The sequence below is a fragment of the Chlorocebus sabaeus genome, chromosome 9, assembly GCF_047675955.1.
Source record: "Chlorocebus sabaeus isolate Y175 chromosome 9, mChlSab1.0.hap1, whole genome shotgun sequence".
Lineage (NCBI taxonomy): Eukaryota > Metazoa > Chordata > Mammalia > Primates > Cercopithecidae > Chlorocebus > Chlorocebus sabaeus.
Genome location: NC_132912.1, coordinates 104,293,031 through 104,309,745, shown reverse-complemented (window position 1 = coordinate 104,309,745; position 16,715 = coordinate 104,293,031). Strand labels below are relative to the sequence as shown.

The following is a 16,715-nucleotide window of genomic DNA, read 5'->3' as shown; positions in this document are numbered from 1 at the left end:
GTACATATTTCCATATCTACATGAGCAATCATGTTAGGCACATACATGTGTATGGACATAGTGGTTTCTGTAGGCATGTGTAGGAACTGAAGGTACACGGGTGTGTACGGCGGTGTGTGCATGGATTTATATTGGCGGGTGTATATCCATGCCTGGTGGCAGATGTATGTGTGTGCATAACACAAAAGGATGTGTGCATGGTCCCATGAGGTCAGGGTTGTGCCTGGACAAGTGCTACAGGTGCACCCTACAAGGACATAGGCGCCTGGCGCATGTGCAGGCCATGTGTGTGCACAGCTGCATGTCCTGGCGGCAGGCAGGCCAGATGCCTGGTGAGCACCCTGTGGCCGCTGAGCGCAGGGCTTTGTTCCTCCGCCGAGGAGGGCCGCGTGGTTTCCCGGCTACTCGGTCTGGGCGTCTTGGGCCCCCGCCGTGATTGGCGGCCCGGCGGCAGAGGCTGGGCTCCCTCCCGGGGCGAGCGGAGCAGGATCGGCTCCCGTTACCGGCACGGGGTGGGGGTGGGGGGGGCGCCAGGCCATCCATCTTCTGTTATTACAGCGTAATGGGGCTGCTCGGGCGCCCGCCCATTTGTCATCGGCCTCGTTCGCTGATAACGGGCATTTGTCATCACTTTCCTCTGCGCCAATGTCATCAGCGCGGCTGACAGCGGGAGGGGGGGCGTGCATGAGCACAGGCGCGCGCACATGCACATGGGCCTGCTGGACAGATGCTCGCGCACACACACACATGCACGCGGAACCTGAGAGGCCCGCCGATCCTGGGGGACACATGTCCCTATGCAGAAATCAAGGTTCCCTGGAGAGAACACACTCACAGCAGCTTCATCTGTCGAGAAGATATTCCCAGCTGGAGATCCTCTTCCCCAGTGGAAGAGCTGTATGTAGGGGAGGCAGGGGGGAGGATGTTCCTGGTTAATGGCAGCTCGTGTGCAGGTGGCCTTCTGCCAGCTCCGTGTGCACACGTGTGACATCAGCCACCAACATTTACTGTGCTCCCCACAGGCTGTACAGGCTTGAATGTGACTGTGCGTTCCATTGGCAGCACAGGGACAGCCAAAGAGTCACAATCAAGCCGGGTGCGGTGGCTCACGCCTGTAATCCCAGCACTTTGGGAGGCCGAGGCAGGCAGATCACGAGGTCAGGAGTTTAAGACCAGCCTGGCCAACATAGTGAAACCCTGTCTCTACTAAAAATACCAAAAAAATTAGCTGGGCATGGTGGTGTGCGCCTATAATCCCAGGTACTTGGGTGGCTGAGGCAGGAGAATCGCATGAACCTGGGAGGTGGAGATTGCAGTGAACCGAGATTGCACCATTGCACTCCAGCCCGGGCGACAGGGCGAGACTCCGTATCAGAAAAAGAAAGTCACAATCAGGGCTCCCAGGATTCTCAGACACAAGGATGTTGGTGGAGTCTGCATGGCTGGCTTGGGGGGAGGTGATGGGTACTGGGTGCTGGGTGGTGGGATGACTGATCCCCACAATGCCTTCCTCCCAACCCTCCAGAGACAGTGTGGCGTGGGAGTCACTCTTCCACTCCTGGCCCCATTCAGGCTCTGAGCCTAGTCTGATCTGCAACAAGAGGGACTTAGGAAAGACTCCAGAAAGAACTTCCTGCCTGGAAGGGGTGTGAGGCAGATTGGGGCAGGGTAACACTGGAAGTCCAGGGAAGGGGAGGAACCTCCCCAACTTGTCTGTGTCCTATGCCCTCTAGGCTGGGTCAGGGGCCAGCCCACTTGGGGCATGGATATGTCTTTCTGATCCACATTCACTGCAGGATCCCAGAGGGGACTCCATTCGTGCTTATTGAAGAGAGACACCCACCCCCACCTCTCTGGTTCCTGATTGTTTGGCACATATTATGTGTTCAGTAAATAGCTGTGGAATGAGTAAAGGATTGAAGACAGAGTGTATGGGGGAGATGGGAGGTCCTCCTAGTCCCTCCCAGAATGGCCACTAGCCACTGATGGCTAAGATCTCATCTCATGCCCTCTCCCTAGCTCCCCTTTTCACTCCTGCAGTCCCCCAAATTCCCCTTCTCCCCCAGCCCTTCCCTCCTGGGCTGAGGGGGAGGGCTGGGGGGAAGTTCCCCTGGCAGAGCAGGGCTCGCTTGTTCCTTGTAAATGAAGACCATAATTAACATTAAATTAAGGTAATACAAATGAAGGCAACATAGAGGCTGACAAGATGAGCGTTTGGGGAGGCAGTGGGGAGAAGTGATTCATATTTTTAATTTACTGTACGGATGGGCCGAGTGGCTGGGGAGCGGGTGGCTTACGTGGAGGGGGTGTCGCCCCGCGATGTTTGCTGGGCTCCGAGTGAGCACACAATGACTATTAAACTCAACTGTCCATATAATGGGACAGACGCGACATGACGCCCACCGGAGCACCAGGAACTTGGCTGGCCAAGCTGTAAATCCTGTCCACACTGCACCCGCCTGCCCACCTGCCTGCCTAGCCAGTCTGGCCCAGGCCCAGAGCAGAACAGATGCAATCCCCAGGGAGCCTGAGAGGGGTCTTGGACCTGGGGAATCGAGGGGGCCCAGAGGGTCTGGGTTCTGCCCCAGAGTTGGGGGACACAGCAAGGTCAGATCCTGAACGTGCTGGAGTGAGAGGGGCCCTGGCATCCCATTCTCAGTGCAGCGCCTTGGTGCCAGGATGGGGCTGGAGTTTGGGGCTCCCCCGCCACATGGTCCATTCCAGAAATTGAACAGAAGACACTGATGTCCCATCCCAAAGAGGGGAATTAGTCATTGTTGTCACCATCATTATCATCATCACTGCTCACATTTGTCAAGCACCACCCCCAAGCACTTTTTTTTTTGAGACAGGATCTCACTCTGTTGCCCAGGCTGGAGTGCAGTGGCATGATCACAGCTCACTGCAGCCTCCACCTTCCTGGGCTCAGGTGATCCTCCCATCTCAGCCTCCTGAGTAGCCAGGACTACAGGCACAAGCCACCAGACCCAACTAATTTTTGTATTTTTTGTAGAGACAGGTTCTTATTTTGTTGACCATGCTGGTCTGGAACTCCTGGGCTCAAGCAATCTGTCTGCCTTGGCCTCCAATGTGCTGGGATTGCAAGGCATGAGCCACTGTGCCCGGCCCCCCTCACCCCCCAGCACTTCTAATCCATTCACCTCTCCCAGTGTGCCCGTGGCCATCCTATGAAGATATTATCCCTGTTTTACACATGTATAAACTGAAGCTGAGAGATGGGGTGTAACTTGATCACAAAGCTTCTAAGTGTCCACTGCCTTACGTTGAAAGAGTAAACCTCAGACCCTGGGGCAGCCCCTAGATCTGGTAAACTCCGTGCAAGGAACGGAGGCCAGGATCCCAGGCAGCCCTCATCCATGGGACCCTGAGGCCTTAGACTCGGGGCTCTCCAGGGACTTGGGGTGTGTGTGTCCACATCCACCCTCACTCCAGTCAGAAGAAAGGTGCCACCAACTCCCAGCCAGGTGAGGAGGGACTCCTGCTTACTCACTCTGCAAATGGGGCTGAAAGATGCTCGTCCGTGGGATGAGAGACGAAAGTGTAATTTAGGTTTTGATATTATGAAAGTCTCGCTGCTCTAAAACAGCGGGGCACTCGGTGCCTCATTAATAAAGGATAAACTCGGAGTCTATTTACAAGGCGCTTTTTGCGGTTATTTACTCTCCAATATACATATGTAATGTTGCGCATACTTACCGCTAGGTACAACTCTTCCTTCCAGCCTGGGCTTCCATCCTGGGGAGGGGGTCCCTGCGGGGTGGAGAGGGTCGCTGGGGAAGAGTGGGGATGCTGAAAGGCCATCCCCGGGAGTAGGGCGTCTCCATGGGAAATGACAGGCCCCATGGAGGGATGGGAGTCACAGAACTGTAAAGCTGAAAGTAGAAAGGGCAGAGGGCACACCCCATCTGCCTCCCCTCCTGCTGGCTACCCTTCCTGAAGCCACTTGTGCTCGCCTGCCCTGCTGTCTCCAAGGCCAGTACCTTAAAGATAAGGTACCACAACGACCACGTATCCATAAACATTGACACAAAAGAGATGCAGTCCACGGGCTCCACGCCCCTGCTGGCATTCAAAGGTGTCTCTCCAACACCCTTTCCCCTGTGCCAGGCTGGAACTCCTGGACTCAAGTGATCCGCCCTCCCGGGCCTCCCAACATGCTGGGATTGCAAGCATGAGCCACCGCTCCCAGTCCCTTGATGAGTTTTGTTGTTGTTGTTGTTGTTGTTGTTTTTGAGAGAGAGTATCTCACTCTATTGCCCAGGCTGGAGTGCAGTGGCATGATCTTGGCTCACAGAAACCTCCGACTCCTGGGTTCAAGAGATTCTCCTGCCTCAGCCTCCCAGGTAGCTGGGATTACAGGTATGTGCCACCACGCCCGGCTAATTTTTTTGTATTTTTAGTAGAGACAGGGTTTCACCATGTTGGCTAGGCTGGTCTTGAACTCCTGACCTCAGGTGATCTGCGCTCCCAAGGTGTTGGGATTACAGGCGTGAGCCACTGTGCCCAGCCCCCTGAGCACTTCTAATCCATTCACCTCTCCCAGTGTACTCATGACCATCCTATGAAGAAGATACCATCCCTATATCCCCATGGCGGCCTCCCTCACCAGGGCCCTGCCGTGATCAGATCATGCCCACACTGGGAAGAGCTTCCTCAGCTTCTGAAAGGAGCCCCCCACCCAATTCCTATCAACAAGTATGTCCTGTGCAACTACTGTGCACCCAATCCTATGCCACCCTTGTTACAGCCCTGCCACCCCCTCCTCCCATTCTGTGCCCAACAAAGCTTGGAGTTGTTGAGGTCTTTTTCATACCAAGGTGTGAGGTCCCTCTCCCAGCTCCTTGTGGCCACAGCTGCCCCACACCCCCCTTCCCTTGTGGCTCCCACCTTGGCCTGCTCTGTTCACTTGGCATGTAGTGTTGCAGTGAAAATCCAGGCAGCCATCTCTTGTGGTGGGGTTCTGTTCTCACTCCCCTTTTATAAATGAGGGAACACTTAGAGGTTAGGGGACAAACCCAGGTCATACAGCCAGGAGCATGCCACTGGGGGCTTTAACCCAGATTAGGGTTTTCATCTCCACAAGCCTCCTGGAGGCTCCTGGGCCTCCGTGGCCTATCCCGGCCCCTCTACTCACCATGGGCCCCAACCAGCCCGTGATCTCCAAACAGGAGCAGGGATTTCCTCTCACTGATGGACCCATTTGCTCTCGGAGTCACCAAACATCCACCACCTGCAGCTTGGAGCCTGGGCATACGGCCTGGGTGCGTGTAGGTGTGTGGGGGAAGGGAAGCCTCGCCTTGGTCAGAGACCCCAGTTCATTCACAGGGAGCTTGGAGTTAAGGCTGCCCACTCACCCTCCAGCTTGCGAACCGTGAGTCTTTCTTTCTGCACCTGTCAGCTCCTGTGATGAGGAGTATGTGGCCCAGGGACCAATCTGGGCGTGGTGATGTGGCATGTGTGTGGCGGATGGGAGTGGGGCAATGTCAGGCCACCCCCCAGCCTAGCCAGTTGGACCAAGGAGACATCTGGTGGCTATGAGGAGATCTGCAGCCTTGCTGCAGGGAGCCCTGGGTGAAGGTATCGGGATCTGTCAAGTCCCTTGGGAGCCCCCAGGGGCCCAGAAGGACATCGTCACCCTTGGGGTAGAGCTCACGGTTGCTCCTAGGACTCAGGGCCTGGGACTCGGTGGGAGAAGAGCCTGTGCTCATGTATCCTTCCCAGCCCCAAAGCTGGGGGAGAGCTGACCTGGAGAGTGCTGGACAGGGAGGATGGCAAGCAGGAGGACCCATCCATCATTGTTGGTGAACAATGAGCCGTCACCACCCTAATTAAAGATGTAATTACAGCAAATACATTCTGGGCTTCGAATGAGTGACGGATGGCAGGAAGGCACCTTGTGGCCCACAGCCAGGAGACACTGCTTCCCTAACGCTCCCCTCTCCAAGCTGGGGAAACCATCCCTCAGCATCCCTCCAAGCAGGTTACAAGGTGCCCTGGTGCCTCCAGAGAGGAAGGACCGAGCTTGGAGCTGGGAGCTGGTCAGGGGCTGGGGTCTGGGGCCTGGCTGGAGAAATGAGAGTGGGAAGGAGGCCGTGCAGCTGGGGTGACAGGGCCTGGGCTGATGCCTGGGTCTCAGCCAAGAAGAAGTGGGTGTTTCTGTGTGAGCATAAGAGAGCACTAGGTAGGATTTCAAGGCACTCATGCTCAGGGGTAACCCGGCCCTTGCCAAGGCCCAGGGTGGGTGTGTCCAAGAGCCAGGCCTAGAGGACTCAGCCTGCAGACCAGTAACCATAGCAAGGCTCTGGTGCGCCATGCTGGCTTTTCGTTCTGGCCTAGGCTTCAGGGAATCTCCTGAGGGCTGATTTGTCCTTAGCTGGGGGTCAGGATACAGGGCAAGGGTCTGGCCACCTGGAGGGAGAAGAGATGGGCTCTTGTGGCCGACCGGACTTCTGCTGCTCTCCCCTTCAGCAGGGCAGGCCTCCAGCCACCCCTCGCTCCACAGCTCCAGCCTGGAACCACATCTAAAGTTGCAGGCACTGGTTGTCCCTAGGAAGCCTGGGGCTCGGGACACCTCTTCCTCTCCTGAGGATCCCAAGGCCTGTTTGCCCTGGGGCCCCCACCCCCACTTACCCTCAGGGGCCAGGAAACCCTGAGCACAGGGTCACTTCACTCTGAGGCCAGCCTGCACTGTGACCACTCCAGGTACAAGGCATGAAAACCTGCCCATTGGGAGCTTGGTGGCCTCAGCCTCTTAGCCCTACCTGCTGTGGTGCCCCTGGCCAGGTCCTTCGGGGTTTGTGGTCCAACCTCATCGGGGAGAGGGATGGGTGGGGAATGGTGGGAGCCCAGGCAGGGAGGCAGAGGGGTGGGAGGAAGGCCCCTGACAGCAGGACAAATGCTTGTAATTTTATAACCAATCGCAGTGTGTCCATGGGGGGCCATTTGTGCCTCCACTCAGGACCAATCAGCCTGACAGAGCTATGAGTCCGCCTGAGTGAATGTGAGCAGCTCCCCCCACTACTTACTGCAATCTCATTACCCAGCCAACCCAAAACTGGACAGAGCTGTGGGGCTGCAGGGAAGGGGGAGCCACCCAAGCAGAGCAGAGCCAGGCCAGAGCCAGGGTGGGCCTGGAGCCAAGAGGGCAAGGTGGGTGGGCCTTGGAGACCCAGCAGCTCAGAGGAAGGGATAGGAAGGAGTCGGAGTCTCAGGAAACAACAAACAGTAAACACTGACTGGGTGCAGAGCATTTAGGATCCAGAGAGGGCCTAAGCCCCTGCCCTCAAGGGGCTTGCAATCTCCTCAGGGCAGATGGAAGATTACAGATAGATGGGCCCTGGGGAAAGGGGGGCTGAAGATGGAAGTGTTCAAAGTACAAAAAGGAGGCTGAAGGCAATGAGAGGGGCAGAGTTCTAGAGCCAGGCTGGCACTGGGCAAGGGGCTGGAAGGCAAGAGTAGGTGAGAGAGGGAAGAGGAACCAGAGACAGCTCGGGAGTGCATGCAGAGCCGGGGCAGAGAGAGAAATGCCCACCCACGGGAGGGAGAAGAGGGCGGCCAGGGGAGGGTTGGGCTGGCCGGTGGTGGATATTAAAGAATGGCCTTGCTGGATCTGGATATCTGGCTCTGGGGATGGCTATGTGCCCATTAGTCTCTCTAATTGTCAAAAATCTAATTTAGTGTCTGGAGCCTGGGCCGGCCTCGGGTTAAGTGGAGGGAGGCAGGCCTAGTCATAAATCTGCCCTCACAGCCCGGGATGGTGCTAATTCTGCAGTTAACTGAGGGGTGAGGTGGGCACAAGATGGGAGAGGCAGGGCTCTGGAGAGGGGGTGTCCCTGCATGCCAGCCCCCATGTGCTAGGTCATGGCCAGGCTCTCCTGTCTTGCAGGGGGATCATCAGACCGTCCAGGGGAAGTGCCTCACATTCGACGTGAGCTCAGGGCCAGGAGTCTCTCAAGGGTCTGCATGGCTGGGACTGTAAAACTGTCAGCCCCTCTCCTCCTGGACCCATTCAGGGTCTACGTGGGCTGTGCTCTTGGAAAACGAGCAGGGACTGTCCCTCACGGGTGGGAAGGGCACATTTCCTCCATGAAATCGTGAGTGTTGAGGAAAGGGGCATGGGGATTCACACTATGTGAACAAGTGACTGGTCATCCAGTGACTGCTAGCGATGGCCCCGATGATGAGGACCAGGTGACATTCACCTGAGCTGCTTGGGGAGTCACGCTCCATTCCTTAGTGGGGACAGCACACTCCCCATTGGGCTGCTCAGCTTCTCCTTCCCTGGGCCCAGGCTCACGAGGTGCTTGGGGGCCTGGCCAGTCCCTGAGGATCGCACGCAGCCTGAGGTGGTGCTGGTGATGGTGGGTGCTCCAGCCCGGGTTTGGTAATGACCTTGCTCCCCTCAGAGTTGCTAATTGAAAGCAAGGGGTGTAGTAGGCGCAGCAGGAGAGGGTGGGGACGGAGAGGGTTCCCTGAGAGGCTGTTTCCATGGGGGGAGGAAAACAATTTCTCCTGGCTTCAGCTCCGTCTCACCAGGCACACACTTGGCCTCTCCTGCTGCTAACGAAGTGCCTTTAATTAGCAGCCTAATAAAATGCTCTTAATTGGCAAGAGCCAATCAGAAGAAGAGAGGTCTCCTCCCTTTAGTCACTGCTGATGGTGGCACAGCTCTAGGTTAAAAGCGGGGAGGGATTCCTGGCCCCGCCGGGCAGTAGGAAACCACGGCTATAGGGCTGAGTCTTTGCAGGGCAGGCCCTAGACCCCACCCTCCCTGGGGAAGAGATCTGACATGGTGTGAGGGTGAGGTCCACAAATCCTTAGGCTCAGCCTCTGCTCAGGAGCCCAGCTGATGAGGAACATTAACTGAGCAGATACCAGTGGCCCCAGAGTGGTTCCTCTAACGCCTCCCTCCCTTCCTTCTCTCTCTTGGGTGCTGCCTGCCCTTAGTTGTTAGGGAGGATTCTTCAGTGTAGTTTTGGGCAATGTGGGTCCCTTTTCTTGCTCCTCAGTTTCCTCATCTGCCAAGGGTTGTCAGTCCAGACAAGACAATGAGACTACAAGGCTGATGGAGGCCAGGGAGCCTTGGTCATGTGGAAGGGTTACTAATACAAAAAGCTCATAGATCTAAAAGAAGGATGGGTCAATTTTGACAAGGATCCTGTTTGTGACACTAGAGAGGGGAGGGGAACAGGGCCAATGGTGAGAGAGAGTCCCATTCGGCCACTGCCTGCAACCTTGTACCTCTCTAAGGTTTGGATGAAGGAGGGAATGGGGATTTCACTCAGGAACTGCAATGTCATACCCCAGATAGTCAAGGGTGCCTTCATTCTTACAGCTTGTTAGAGTCCTTCTGGAAACTGCTCCCAGATGTGAGCCTGCTTGCCTATAAACCGATCAAATGGGATGTAGGGGAAACTCAAGTCTTTTCACCACTGAGGGGCTGAGAAAAATGTAAATTCTGCATTCAGGTTGGGCTGTGGTTGGCTAAGGTGACCAATTCACAAATGAGACATGACTTTGGCTTCAATTTAACTCAACATGGAACAGTAGGTGTATGCTGGCACCCCACACTCACCCACAGCGTCCAGTCCTGCTTTCTCTCATCTTGTTTTCTCACGTCAGATTATCTGCAAAGGTATCCTATCTGTGCACTCCCTCAGTCTGTATACTGAAAAGTGTATTGTCCTTTTTGATGTTGGGGCAAGGAGACAAGACAATTAGAAAATTCGCTTTAATCTTATATTTGTAATTTAAGTTACTTTTTTTCTGAACAGTTAAAAAAAACCAAAACACACTCTATTACCATGATCCTAGGTTGTGAACATATTGGTACATTGACTACACATCACCATAACATAATCACAAAAGTCAAAGCAGTCAGTACTTAAGAGTCTAGAGAACAAAGAGCTGAACCAGTTGAAAGCTTTCGGGGAAGCTCACATGTGTTGCTAGGCCTGTCCCATCGCTGGAGTGCACTGGCCATCCCTCAGATCTGTCTGGGCCGGCCTGAGTGGTCACCGCTTTGAGAAAGCTGTTAGTTTCCTTGGTGCCCAGAGGGCTAACATCCTAGTTGGCCTTTTCCTTCAGTGTCCAAGAAGGGGAAGGGTTAGGAGAGGAGGTAACACTTTTAAAACACTTACTGCACTGATCCTTAATAAAACACACACACATCCAATCAGGAGCTAAGTGCGCCAGCTGTGCTGGTTGGAAAGCACATATTTTCAATGTCATCTGCCTCCAGGACATTTTAGATCATAGCTACTCTACTTCCAACAGAAGGGGTTTCTAAAGATCAATGCATTAAGTTCCACCTGAAACCAGGCAGCCATCATCATGCTCTTTTGATTTATCTCTTCAGCTCAAAGGATTCTGACACCACAGATGAGCTACAGGTAAAGAAGTGAAACTCAGTTTTATTCCCCTAAGAGATGGCTCTCTTTCCAACACTATGTTGACACTGTGGTTAAAGGAGGTCTGGTCTGTTGGTGATCAGCTGTGTGGAGGAAGACCAGGGAGGCTGTACCCCAAGTCTCAGGGCTGCACTAATCTGGGTTGGACTGCTCTGCTTCAGGCTGGAGGGTGTTGCCATCTAAGGCAAAAGGGAGATGCTGAGAAGGTTAACAGTACCAAGGTATCTAATCCAATTATAGGAAAGAAAAAAAATTGCCCTGATTATTTCCAGTATTCCCCACCCCTCCCACCTTTTTTCCCCCACACAATCAAGTGCTAAGTAAGGAGTAGACCAACTACAGCTGTTTAGACCAATGGTACCAGCAGCCAGCAAGGGAAGAGTGCATTTTTTTCCTCTGTAGCTTTAGACTGCACAGAAGAAAAATAAAAAAGGATTGTTCTTACTCAAGCAGAAAAACAAGAATGATGTAGGGGTCTCAGTCTTTTCTAGTTCAGAAACAAGTTATGAGGGCCAGACTTTATTACCTGTCAATAGAGATCCAAAAGAGTCCCTGTCTCTGAAGTTAGGAGACACCAGAAAGAATTTGCCAAGGGACATGTACAAACGGCCTTCCATCCATGATTCACATGCTTTCAAATTGCACACAAAGTTAAAGGATGTTCTCAGCAGTGAAATACACACACGTGCAGCAAGGCATGTTGGTCTTGTCCAAGTAGCCCCAGTGTGCACCAAAAGGTCACGTGTCTGCGCCTCTTCCTCTGCCTTCGAACGGGTTTCAGCCTGTCTTTAAAAAAGGTTTCCTTTAGGCCCTACGTTGGAAAATAAATTTTAGTGAGAAGAGACTAATCTACCATGAGGACACCTTCAGCTCTGTTTCTATCACTCCTTGGAATGTGCTGAGACTTTGTCTCTCTTTTTGTTTTAAAAAGGTCAAACTTTACATTTATTCTAGCCCAGCTGGGGATTAGTGATAATCAATTCCCACTGAAATCATGCAGAGATGGTAAGTGGGGTTTACCTTCTCTGGAAATGAACTTTTACTTACCTGATTATTTCTTCTACAATGAACTGGTAAATGACCCCCAGGGCTGAGAAATGTGAACGATTCAAGTTTTTCAGACCACTTAACTTCATTCCCATTTCCATCAGCAGCAGAGAGGACAACTTGGAGAATATCCTGAACTGGGGGAATGGCTCCACATCTGTAGGATTCGACCTGATCTCCTTTGTGATGTACTGGACATGTTTCAAAACAGTCTTAGAAACAATATTCCTTCAACTGAACCTAGATTGGAGAGCAAAACCCTGGGCACCAATAAACATTCAACAGCTTCCACTTTGTAATAGCAGCATATGACAGAAGGGCTGGTAAAATTATGGCTATTGGACAATATTTTGAGACAGCTTGAAACCCATGCCTTTTTAATGTCTGACCTGTGTGTTTTTCAGGGCTGACAGCCCTCTATCTTCATCTATAGCAAAATCCTTACCCAATCAAAAAGCCATTAATAGTCAACACAATAGATGACGAACCCTGATAGTGGCCAAGTAGAAAACATTTCTCTGTAGCATTTGGGTAGCTGGGAAGGGAATTACATTGAGAAAATATTTCCTAGGCTACGATGTATCATTACACTGGAAATATTTTCTGAATATAACCTTGAACTAAAAGCTTAAAAATACTCATAAAGCAGGAAAGGTAGAGTGCATATGCATAAACTGACTCTCAAATATGTAGTCACAACATCCAGTCTGGGTACACCTTGGGAAGAGGATACCTTCTTGCCTGGGGAGACCAGCTGGGTGCACATTAATAGTATTCTGTGTGCTCCCAGGTTGGTGTGGCACAGGTGCCCTTGCACCTGAAGCCCACTAGCTTTGGCAGCTCACACAGCTGCCTTCCGAGTGGCTAGGTTTACCTGACCCTTGCCGAGGTCCAGCCATTTATGCTGTTTGCCAATCGCCACAGACATTTTATTGGCTGGGGAGAGTGAAGAGTAAAATAAGGTCAGGAGGAGGAAGAAAAGGCAGTTTTTGTCCCATTTATAAACCCTGTATGCCATACTTCACCCTGATCCTCTCTCTCGGGCAGCTTTGCCCCTCTGCAAATACTGGGTGTGGGAGAAGCAGAAGGAAGGTTCTGCAGTGCAAAGTTGACATGGTGAGATCAATTTTTGAGAGATGATATTTAACTGGCCAAAAAACAAAAACAAAAACAAAAAACAAACAAACAAAAAAACCAGTGTTTTCTCCTATCTCTCTTAAGCTACCTTGATCAGGGTCTTCGCAAAGATACAGGCACCTGGATACTCACAGGCCCTGATGAGGAAATCGGAGATGGAAACCATTATGCAGAATGCACCAAGCATTTGGTTCTGGCCATTTCAAACCTTTCTGTAGGCTGAGCCTTACCAGTGATTTAAGATGAAGTACAATGCTTTTTATTACACACCTAATTGTTAATGAGAGGAAATGCAATCAGCAACTCCTTTCCACACTCTACATGGAATCAAGGACACTGCTGAGTCCAGAAAAGATGCAGCCATTGATGGAGCCCAAGAAACTTCTCCCCGCCCCCTGCCCCCCATCCTCCTTTTGGGTGTGGGGAAGGAGGAGAGAGAAGAGTTGCAAATATGATGAGAATATCATGTCCGAGAATCCACTGCTGCCACAGGGTCACTTGCAGCAAAGGTCTGGGGCTGAAATCTTCACTGAACAGCATTTAACTCTTCCAAGTGTTGCATTTTCTGGCTGATCTGGCTCATGCTAGAGGAGGACACTCTCTTCATACACTTTCTTCTCAGGTGGAGCAGACAGAGAAGAAAGGTTGAAGGGGAGTAGGCAAGTAGATGGGAAGAGGAACAGAAACAAAGAGAAGGCAGGCAGGAGGCCCAAATCTTCCAGTGTATACATTCTTGTGTTTTCTTTTTCTTGCCCCAGAGGCTAACAAAGCGAGCTCTGTCTCCTCCTAAGCACATTGGGGCTGGGCTGCTCTGGCCAGGTGCTTGGCATTCCTGCAGTTAACAGGGAGACACTGGGTACTGTCTGGCTTGAAGCTGCATCCCCCATCCCCTAGAACTGGGTCTCTCCCAGCAGGCTATACAGGAAAACTAGTTCTTCTGCTTAATGGCAAAGCAAGAGAGATTCTGGCAAAACACTAAATATATTTATAAGTCATCTTTGTCTGGAACCAATGGGAAAAAACTAGGTGCAGAGGGGAAAGGAGGAGAGGAGGGGAGGTTTAAAAGTTCCAATCATTCACAAAAGATAGAAGATATCTTCTGATAGCAGCACTGAAGCAGTCAGCTGTGCTGAGTAGACTGTCCTGGGCCGACTGCAAACCAACTGTCCCAACAGGAGTCTCAAAGCCCTGCTCCTCGGCTAGTCCGGGGAAACTGGGCAGTAGTTTGATTGTTACTGTTGTTGCTCGTCCTGGTATTGGCAGATACGTTAAATACCGCAACTTTAATGGGTCCTGTGTGAAAACAGAGCAAACAGTCATTAGCCCCTTTTTCGATATTTCTTACTTGCTTGAAGAAAAAAGAGCATTCACTTAGCTGCCAATGGGGAAAAGGCTTAGGAGTCCTTCCTAATGCCTGCTCTCTGTCTATGCCATGCAGAAGCTTCTGTCAAAGGTGACCTGGGCTGATGGGGAAGTTACACTAAAGGCAGGGCTTGCTGACATGCTCAGGGCTGTGGTGTTCAAGCAGAGTGACTCTGATGTCTTTAGGCTGAGAGTGACCACGGTTGGCATAGCTTTCACCTGCCCTGTAGAATGGCAGGACAGGGGTCGGGGATGGTCTGTGGGCCCTGCCTTTGAGTGGCCATGAGCATGGTGGTGCCACTAACAGAAGTGGGGGAATCAAGGAAAGCTGGCCCGGCTGTGTGGCTGGAGGGTACCAGCAGTGTAAAGGAGGGGACAGTGTAGTTGAGGATGTGAGCACTAGAAGTGCTCTTGCTGTCTTCAAGGACAGCTGTGTGGATGGCAGCTGGAAATGTGGTCTGGAGATTAAAGCAGAGGCTTGGACTGGAGACAGAAATTTGAGTCTTCTACATTGAGATGAGATCTGAAGCTTTGGGAAGAGAGAAGGCAGCCTAAGAAGGAACTCAGATAAGGAAGAAAGAGAGGCCGGGCATGGTGGCTCACACCTGTAATCCCAATACTTTGGGAGGCCAAGGGAGGTGGATCACTTGAGCTCAGGAGTTCGAGACCAGCCTGGGCAACATGGTGAAACCCCATTTCTAAAAAAAAAAATACAAACAATTAGCTGGGTGTGGTGTTGTGTGCCTGTTGTACTCAGGAGGCTGAGGCAGGAGAATCACTTGAGCCTGGGAGGTGGAGGTTGCAGTGAGCTGACATTGTGCCACTGCACTCCAGCTTGGGCGACAGGAGCGAAGCCCTGTCTCAAGAAATAAAATAGGCCGGGCGCGGTGGCTTGGCCTTGAGAGGCCGAGGCAGGTGAATCATGAGGTCAGGAGATCGAGACCATCCTGGCTAATATGGTGGAACCCTGTCTCTACTAAAAATACAAAAAGTTAGCCTGGCACGGTGGCGGGCACCTGTAGTCCCAGCTACTCAGGAGGCTGAGGCAGGAGAATGGTGTGAACCCAGGTGGCAGAGCTTGCAGTGAGCCGAGATCGCGCCACTGCACTCCAGCCTGGGCGAAAGAGCGAGACTACGTCTCAAAAAAAAGAAATAAGATAAAATAAAAATAATAAGAAAAGCCAGAAACAGACTCTTAGGAGTGAGGGGGAAAGAGGCACAAATAATCAGAGAGCCAGGAAGAATATTAAAAATAGCAAAGTGTCACAGAAGTCTAAGGAAGATAAAATTTTGGGCAAAAGGAGGGGGTAGGTATAGGGAGATTGCAGTATTAATACTAATGACCAGTTTTTCCTGAGGGCATGCTATGTATTCGGCACTGTGCTAAGCACTAGGAATTTTCCATACAGTATCTCCATGCAGCCTTCACAGGGCTCCATGAGGTGAGCAGTGCCCCTCATGTTACTCATCAGGAGATTCAGGCTCTGGGAAGTTACTTGTCCAAGGGCACATAGCCTGTGCGACTTGGCTGAGGAACGATGAACCGTGTCCTCTGTGAGAGAAAGAGGCGCTGAGGCAAGCCCAGTTGGGCGTGAATCACTGCCCTCAGTGGAACACTGCAAAGAGAGATGCAGAAACGTGTAGCGAACATGTACTTCCGCCAGGAGAACTGAGGCAACGCTCCTCAGCAGCTAGGGCAGCCTTCTCAAACTGGCAACAACCTAGTGTATTCAAACTGGTCAGAACACCAGGTATGATCTGAATATACCATAATATGTATGGACCACCTGGGTATTTTAGGATCTTCCCCTGCCTGAGAGAGAGTTTGGAGACTTGAGTGGGAGGACACATGGAGTTCTCACCAACGTCAGAGGTCAAAAGACAGGTCCTCTTTTTGGAGGGTTGAGGAATGGGGACAGGGATATAAAAGCTACTTTTTATATTCCTTTTAAAATCTCCCCTTTTATTTCTATGTCAGTGTGAACTTTCACCAAGAGATGTTTCCATTCACACATTAGACATCAGAGTGTCTACTTGGCTTGAAACGTCTCTATTGTAGGTATTGTGTGATCTGGGAACTTAAACATCACAGGCCTTTGGGTCATTACTTAGTTTTCAAACTGATTCAAATCTCATTTTATTTTCATAACAGTACTACTAGATAACTAGGGCAGGAATGACTAGGCTTACCACACACATAGGACCCTAGAATCACCTAGAACTGAGGCTGGCTACCTTGGTGAAAGGCACTGTCCATACTGTGGCAGCTTCAGCCCTGTCTCACATCGTCTGCTTCCTCGGCTTTACAGGACTTGGTGACACAAATGGCAGGAGAAAGCTCCATGAACTAGCAATACCTTACAGCTAATACCCTGTCTCCTACCCACAGTGTTATGTACATAATAGATTTTGATACCTGGGCAAGTTTGAGGTCAGTATATGGTTATTTATCTGGAGATGTAGGTGTATGTTCGAGAAGGGGAACGGGGGGGTTCAGCTTGGGCAGCTGGATCATTTAGGAAGTCCCAGATGAGGATTGTGTCATCATGTGAACTACTGACAATCTGGAATTCATCAAACTGGAGTCGAAAAACTCTTCCGGAATGCTCCTAAAGAAGTAGAAACAAAAAGGGTAGGAACTTGAACTACTCAAAATCAATAGGACACAAATTCAGCAAGATGTCAAAAGGAGTCTACAGAAAGGCTATGGTTTGCTGTTAATTTTCTACCATGAAGTTG

At 51.6% G+C, this 16,715-nt stretch overlaps 1 protein-coding gene across 3 annotated transcripts in view; it reads right to left on the bottom strand.

Moving 5' to 3' along the window:
* Positions 1-9,737: 9,737 nt before the first annotated feature.
* BTRC (beta-transducin repeat containing E3 ubiquitin protein ligase) overlaps positions 9,738-16,715 on the bottom strand; it is a 205,876-nt gene continuing 198,898 nt past the window's right edge. For all 3 annotated transcript variants that reach the window (XM_007963899.3, XM_007963895.3, XM_007963900.3), the window contains 2 exons: positions 16,393-16,585; positions 9,738-13,907 (listed from right to left, as the gene is read on the bottom strand). In XM_007963899.3, coding sequence (XP_007962090.1) covers positions 16,424-16,585 — 162 coding nt within the window. In that variant the 3' untranslated portion in view covers positions 9,738-13,907; positions 16,393-16,423. The remainder of the gene's footprint in view (positions 13,908-16,392; positions 16,586-16,715) is intronic.